This window comes from Saimiri boliviensis, chromosome 2, assembly GCF_048565385.1.
Source record: "Saimiri boliviensis isolate mSaiBol1 chromosome 2, mSaiBol1.pri, whole genome shotgun sequence".
Lineage (NCBI taxonomy): Eukaryota > Metazoa > Chordata > Mammalia > Primates > Cebidae > Saimiri > Saimiri boliviensis.
In genome coordinates this window covers 116014624-116022919 of record NC_133450.1, presented here as the reverse complement: position 1 = coordinate 116022919, position 8296 = coordinate 116014624, and the positions used below count along the sequence as shown (strand labels likewise).

The 8296-nt window shown below is 41.1% G+C and overlaps 1 protein-coding gene across 1 annotated transcript; it reads left to right on the top strand.

The window, feature by feature from the left end:
• The first annotated feature begins 358 nt into the window (after positions 1–358).
• Positions 359–2677, top strand: LOC101032877 (cAMP and cAMP-inhibited cGMP 3',5'-cyclic phosphodiesterase 10A-like). The gene is given in 3 exon segments (XM_039462930.2): positions 359–1192; positions 1194–2259; positions 2262–2677. Coding segments are annotated over 3 exon segments (2316 nt in total).
• The last annotated feature ends 5619 nt before the right edge of the window (positions 2678–8296 follow it).

Sequence of the window (8296 nt, the reverse complement as noted above, 5' to 3'; positions counted from 1 at the left end):
TGAAAGTGTTTATAATATAATGTTGAACAAAATGCAGTTTAACTCCCCACTCCTTGTTTTCAAAAAGCATTCAAGACTAGGCAGTTGGAATCTGTTGGGATGGCAGTTGGCCAATCCTGGGCCTGAGAGTCTGGCCATGGGAGACCCCATCAGCCTGTCACCTTTGCCTCCAGGTAGAAAGAAAGTAATCTAAGGATTTGTGCAAGTCTGCATTCCTAGGCGAGTTTGTGTAACTGATGCCAAACCAGGGAGGAAGGCTGTGGAAGAGGCTGTGGAGGCCCGCTCACCAGCCCAGGGCTGTTGGCCAGAGATGCACTCCCCCTCCTGCCTGTAACCCAACAGTTGACAGTTAACTGGTATGGCAACATTATATGGTTTTACCGATGAAAAAGTGAAGGCATATCTTTCTCTTCACACCAAGGTATTAGATGAATTTGTATCTGAAAGTGTTAGTGCAGAGAGAGTAGAGAAATGGCTGAAGAGGAAGAACAACAAATGAGAAGATGAATCGGCTCCTAAGGAAGTCAGCAGGTACCAAGATACGAATATGCAGGGGGTTGTATATGAACTAAACAGCTGCACAGAACAACGGTCAGACACAGGAGGAGACAACCAGCTACTCCTCTATGAACTGAGCAGCATCATAAAAATAGCCACAAAAGCTGATGGATTTGCACTGTATTTCCTTGGAGAGTGCAATAATAGCCTGTGCATATTCATACCACCTAGGATAAACGAAGGAAAACTCCGCCTCATCCCTGCTGGGCCCATCACCCGGGGCACCACCATCTCTGCTTATGTGGCCAAGTCCCGGAAAACACTGCTAGTAGAAGACATTCTTGGGGATGAACGATTTCCACGAGGTACTGGACTGGAATCAGGGACTCGCATCCAGTCTGTTCTTTGCTTAACAATTGTCACTGCAATTGGTGACTTTATTGGTATTCTTGAGCTGTATCAGCACTGAGGCAAAGAAGCCTTCTGTCTTAGTCACCAAGAGTTTGCCACAGCAAATCTTGCCTGCGCTTCAGTAGTAATACATCAGGTGCAGGTATGCAGAGGCCTTGCCAAACAGACTGAATTGAATGACTTTCTACTCGATGTATCAAAAACATATTTTGATAACATAGTTGCAATAGATTCTCTATTTGAACGCATAATGATATATGCAAAAAACCTGGTGAATGCCGATCGATCGCTGTGCACTTTTCCAGGTAGACCATAAGAACAAGGAGTTATATTCAGACCTTTTTGATATTGGAGAGGAAAAAGAAGGAAAACCTGTCTTCAAGAAGACCAAAGAGATAAGATTTTCAATAGAGAAAGGAATTGCTGGCCAAGTAGCAAGAACAGGGGAAGTCCTGAACATGCCAGATGCCTATGCAGACCCACGCTGTAACAGAGAAGTAGACTTGTACACAGGATACACCACGCAGAACATCCTGTGCATGCCCATCGTCAGCCGAGGAAGCCTGATAGGTGGTGTGCAAATGGCCAACACGATAAATGGCAGTGCCTTCTCTAAAACAGATGAAAACAACCTTAAAATATTTGCCGTCTATTGTGCTTTAGCCTTACACTGTGCTAATATGTATCACAGAATTCGTCACTCAGAGTGCATTTACCGGGTAACGATGGAAAAGCTGTCCTGCCATAGCATTCGCACTGCAGAAGAGTGGCAAGGCCTCATGGGATTCACCCTTCCCGTGGGTTTCTGCAAAGCAATTGAATTATTCCACTTTGACATTGGTCCTTTCGAAAACCTGTGGCCTGGGATTTTTGTCTATATGGTTCATCAGTCCTGTGGGACATCCTGCTTTGAGCTTGAAAAGTTGTGTCGTTTTATCATGTCTGTGAAGAACTACCAGCGAGTTCCCTATCACAACCAGAAGCATGCGGTCGCTGTAGCGCTCTGCATGTACGCCATACTTCAGAACAACCACACGCTTTTCACAGACCTTGAGCACAAAGGACTGCTGATTGCGTGTCTGTGTCATAACCTGGACCACAGGGACTTTAGTAGCAGCTACCTGCAGAAGTTCAACCACCCTCTGGCAGCTCTCTACTCCACCTCCACCACAGAGCAGGACCACTTCTCCCAGACGGTGTCCATCCTCCAGGTGGAAGGGCACAATATCTTCTCCACCCTGAGCTCCGGTGAACATGAGCAGGGGCTTGAGATCATCCACAAAGCCATCATTGCCACAGACCTTGCTTTACACTTTGGAAACAGGAAACAGTTGGAGGAGATGTACCAGACCGATCGCTAAACCCTAATAATCAATCACATAGAGACCGTGTAATTGGTTTGATGATGACTGCCTGTGATCTTTGTTCCGTGACAAAACTGTGGCCTGTTACAAAATTGATAGCCAATGATATATATGAAGAATTCTGGGCTGAGAGTGATAAAATGAAGAAATTGGGATTACAGCCTATTCCTATGATGGACAGAGACAAGAAGGATGAAGTCCCACAAGGCCAGCTTGAGTTCTACAATGCTGTAGCTATTCCCTGCTATACAACCCTTACCCGGATCATCCCTCCCACGGAGCCTCTCCTTAAAGCATGCAGGGATAATCTCAGTCAGTGGGAGAAGGTGATTCGAGGGGAGGAGACTGCAACTTGGATTTCATCCCCCTTCGTGGCTCAGAAGGCAGCTGCATGTGAAGACTGAGCCCTGATCACCTGACACGCTGTCCCACCTCCAGATCCTCATCTTGCTTCTTTGATATATTTTCCTTTTTTGTGGGGGGCAGGGGAGAACCTACACCTGGTAACTGGGGTGCAGACCTCTTCAAGAAGGTAACATCAAGAAAATAAGTCAAGCAAAGGACTTCCTGCCAGTCTCTTCTGTGAGGCATCATAGACACTGAACAACCAGGATCACCCTATGTTCAGAAATCAGCTGTCCAAGTGACTCCATTTGACTTGCAAACCAGCCTTTTCTAATAGGCTGATATTGCTGAGGCCTTAATGGAAATGGACAAAAATTCTTCAGAAGGGGTACTTTTCCATTGTATCTTTCTAATAATGATTGAAAATGGTACTATTATGGTATTATACTTGGGCTCTGACATCAATGTTGCTTTGATGTTGTTGGTTATAAATGGGAATTTTTACACATTAAAAAAAAAATTCAAGACTAAACCATATGTATTTAAATAGAGTATTAAAATGTATCTAGCAAAGCTTAGTTACCTTTTGCTTCAGGAACACAACTTCAATAGGGTACTTGATATATGATCCACAGACCTGAATAATTAGTATCAACTGAGATGTTGTCAAAAATGCAGACTCTTAGAACCCAAGACATTCTCCATCAAACTTTGCATTTTAACATGATCTCTAGGTGGTCTGTATGCATATTAAAATTGAAATGCACCTGGGTCATTGAAAAGTTAATGACCAAGCAGACCCAAGTTCTACTTTCATTCATTCATGTTAAAGGATATATACATTTTTTAAAATTGTCTTAAAGACAAATTAAGGATAATTGGTAATTATTCATCAATGGCTAAAGGCTCAGAAAGCCCTTGTACCTAGGACCCATTCCCATCATGGTTTCCTTCATCTTCCATTTATTAGTTGATTTATCAAATACTGGATTCTACCTGTCAAGGATGCCAGCATCCCAGTAGTTGAGACTTGAGATGAAGTTCTGATTTTTTGTTAATTGACCGAGAAATACCTAAATCTAACTCCATCAAGTATCTCTTGAGTTTTCTTTGGAAGCTCTTCACACATGAAACAACAGCAAAAGGGGAAACAAGGCGCCATGTGACATGTCTATCTGGCAAGGTTCCCTCGGATTGTGTGGCTTGGGCCCAAAATCTACAAGGAGATTTACTTTCCCTTCAATCCTAAATTGAAACCAGCACAAGCAGCTGAAAGAAAGATAATGGGGATCCTGCTAGCCTCATCTCCAGCCATTCTTCCTTTTACATTTGTGATCTAGGCACATTAACATGAATTTCGTTCCTCAAATCCACTCCACTCTTATGTCCAAGCATTAAGATGTAAGTCTTTCTACCCCTCTCTTTATATGACTAAATTTAGTTCATCCAGTGAGTCTCTGAGTGCTCTCCTCTGCTACCTTGTACTTCTACGATTAAGGCCTTTCTAACACTGTGTTGTAAGGATGTGCTTACCTGTCTGCAGGCCCCAAGCTGTTAAGAAACAGGAGTTAACAAGTACGTCTCATTCTTCTACCCAGAATTGTATCCAGAGTCTCTGCTACAAAATAGGTGCTTGTTTCTTGAGTGAGTGAATGTAATTTCCATTTGTCCCGTTATTAATTTGTTTAATCCTCAATCAACCATCTTTAGATCTATGTCCTTTCAGCAAACCTTTCTAATCTTTTTGAATAAGGAAAGCTTTAGGAACTGAGAACTTGCTCCTCTGATATCTTAATACCCCAAAATGAATTTCGTTAAGAGTCCCTAGGAAGGGAACCACAATATTTTCAAAAATACATGAGAATTAACCAAAAAAACTTCAAGAATTCCTGATTCCTTTGACAGGTGAAATAAATATACTGCCTTAGTCATCACTTAAACCAGCTTAAGGAAACATGTTTTGCTTTTTGTTTTAAATAGGAACAGATTACTCAGGGTTTGGGGGAGACAGACACAAATCAGAAAGCCCATCCTCTTTTATCTTATAAGTCCTTGCTCTCTGTCCAGGCCTCAGATATTTACGGACCTGCAAATGAAACCACCTTCTTTCTCCTCTCCAGGCGACCTTATCTGAAAGCAGTCCTGAGAAGGAAGAGGAGGTGGGTGAGTTCTGCTCACCTGGAACACAGGAAACTTGGAACTCAGGTAGCTTGACTCTAAACTGGGAAAGGGAATTGGGGTCGAAAATTAATCCTTGAGCTGCTTGGCCAGGCTCAGCAAGTTGTGGAATGATACTACTCACCAGATCAAAGGAGGAGCAAGCAGCTGATATCTGCTCTGAAATTCCTTCTGGCATTTTCTCTCTGGCTCTCAGCCAATCTCTTTTTTTTTTTTTTTTAATTTTTGGAAGTTTGGAGTTTTCCGAGTTCTTTTTATGTGCCAGGCACTGTGCTGAATGCTTTACATGCATTATCTAATTCAATCATCCATATGACCACATAAGGTATCTGTTTTTATCTTCACAAAGAAATCAAAACCCAGAGAAATCAAGCAACTTAGCCACTGACTTAATAAAATTATAAAGACTCGCTTCAAACCCAAGTCTAACGGATTCAAACTTAGTATTTTTTTTCTCTACACCTAGAAATTTGTACCTTGAAATAATCACAGGAATGTGTACAACCTTTGGAGTTGGCCTAACATTAAAATGGGTTCTACATAGCTTATAACCGCACAGCAATATCATTCTCTAGGAAATCAAGAGTTGCCCTTAGCCAGAATAGTATCTCCAACTGTAATGATGGATTGAGACTTTTCCGACAGTATTCTGATGAAGATTAGTTGTTTGCCCATGTTGTTTAACTTCCTTTAACAATTAAATATAATCCCAGCATCCAGGAATTAAATACGTCCATCTTAAACAGCAGCCTTTCCTTCCTATATGGTACTTCTCTGAATATGCTGTGAACGTTCATGCTTCAGTTACATTTGCAAATGCTATTCCCCAGCCTAGAACACCCTTCCTGTGATTTCCCAATGATGGAATTTAAAACTCTTTTCAAATTATTCATCCTTTAACTCCCAATTTTATAAAGCCTTCCACAACATCCCTAGACACTGATAATTTTCTTTAGCACTGTATGTCTGTATTTTATAACATCTATCCAGAGATATTGTAATTATTTGTTTATCTTCCTCACTACCATGTTAGCTCCTAGAAGGCAGGGAGAGCAGAGAAAATATGATTCATCTTTGTGCTGCTTAGCCCAAGACCTGGCATTCATGGCCACTCATTAAGTGTCTGTTGAAGTGATCTATACACAACTTTGAAAGTAGCAATTCACAAGTCAGAGACCACAATTGTGAAAACAGCTAGCTATAATATAATTTGGAAAGTGGTGCCATTAAAATAGGTTCAAGATGCTGTGGAAGCATGTAAAAACAATTCAGTAATTCTATTTAGAGAAAGAGCTGCTTGAGAAAGTTACAAAACAAAATGATAGATGAACTAAACTTTAAGAATGAGTAACACTTCCCCAGATGGAGAAGGAAGGCATTTCAAAGACAGAAAAGCTTAAGTGAAGGTAGAGTAATCACGCAGTAGACTATGGCAAGATGATGAGAGGCGGACCCTGGATTTATCTTTTTTTTTTTTTTTTTTTTTTTTCTTGAGACAGAATATCGCTCCATCACCCAGGCTGGAGTGCAATGGTGCAATCTCCATTCACTGTAACTTTCACCTCCCAGGTTCAGGTGATTCTCCTGCCTCAGCCTCCCAAGTAGCTGGGATTACAGGCATGTGCCACCATGCCTGGCTAACTTTCTTTTGTATTTGCAGAGGGAAAGGAACAGGAGCCAAAACAGTGAACAATATCAAAGTGTACCTACTGACTTCTTATACAATTTTTGCTTTATACATCCTTTAAGACTTTTCTTCTCTGGAGATGGACCCAGTCATCATTACATTTCAAGCATCATAGGTGATTCCAATGTGAAGTGAAGTCTAAGAACTACTGCTCAAAACGTACAGAAACTGGTAGGTAACTAGGATGGGGAGATTGGGGCTCATTAGATCTAGGGTAAGGCTTACACGAGTGCATTAAATAAAAAAACAACCAAGTGATTCTCAGATAGGTTGGCTGTAGATCATGCTAGAGAAAATCCTCGCATAACAAACTGGCTTGTTAGCTATATAGAAAGCTGGAGGCATCATGCTGCCTGACTTCAAACTGTACTACAAGGCTACATTAATCAAAACAGCATGGTACTGGTACCAAAACAGAGACACAGACCAATGGAACAGAACAGAGGCCTTGAAAGCAACACCACACATCTACAACCATATGATCTTTGACAAACCTGACAAAAACAAGCAATGGGGAAATGATCCCCTGTTTAATAAATAGTGTTGTGAAAATTGGATAGCAATGTGCAGAAAGCAGAAACTGGGCCCGTTTCTGACACTTTACACTAAAATTAACTCCAGATGGATTAAACACTTAAACATAAGACCTAACACCATAAAAACCCTAGAAGAATACCTAGGCAAAACCATTCGGGACATAGGCATAGTCGAGAACTTCATGACTAAAACACCAAAAGCATGGGCAACAAAAGCCAAAATAGACAAATGGTACCTAATTGAACTCCAGAGCTTCTGCACAGCAAAAGAAACAATCATTAAAGTGAACTGGCAACCAACAGAATGGGAAAAATTTTTTTGCAATCTACCCATCTGACAAAGGGCTAATATCTAGAATCTGCAAAGAACTAAAACAGATTTACAAGAAAAAATAAACATTCAAAAGTGGGTAAAGGACATGAACACTTTTCAAAAGAAGATATATATGAGGCTAATAACAAACATATGAAAAAACGCTCAACATCACTGGTCATTAGAGAAATGCAAATCAAAACTACATTGAGATAACATCTCACGTCAGTTAGAATGGTGATTATTAAAAAATTGGGAGACAACAAATGCTGGAGAGGATGTGGAGAAATAGGAACACTTTTACACTGTTGGTGGGAGTGTAAATTAGTTCAACCATTGTGGAAGACAATGTAGCAATTCCTCAAGGCTCTAGAACTAGAAATTCCATTTGACCCAGCAATCCCATTACTGGGCATATACCAAAAGGATTATAAACCATTCTATTATAAAGACACATGCACACATATGTTTATCACAACACTGTTTACAATAGCAAAGACCTGGAACCAACCCAAATGTCCACTGATGATAGACTGGACAAAGAAAATATGACACACGTACACCATGGAATGCTACACAGCCATAAAAAACAATGAGTTCATGTCCTTTGTAGGGACATGGATGAATCTGGAAACCATTATTCTCAGCAAACTGATACAAGAGCAGAAATTAAACACCTCATGTTCTCACTCATAGGAGGGTGTTGAACAATCTAAACATGTGGACACAGGAAGGGGAGCTTCACACACCTCGGTCTGTTGGTGGTGGGGGTGCTGGAGAGGAACAGAGGGGATTGGGGAGGATGGGGAGGGATAATGTGGAGAGAAATGCCAGACATAGGTGATGGGGGATAGAGGCAGCAAACCTCCTTGCCATGTGTGTACCTATGCAACAATCCTGCAGGATATGCACATGTATCCCAGAACCTAAAGTACAAGAAAAAATAATAATAAAGATAGGACCA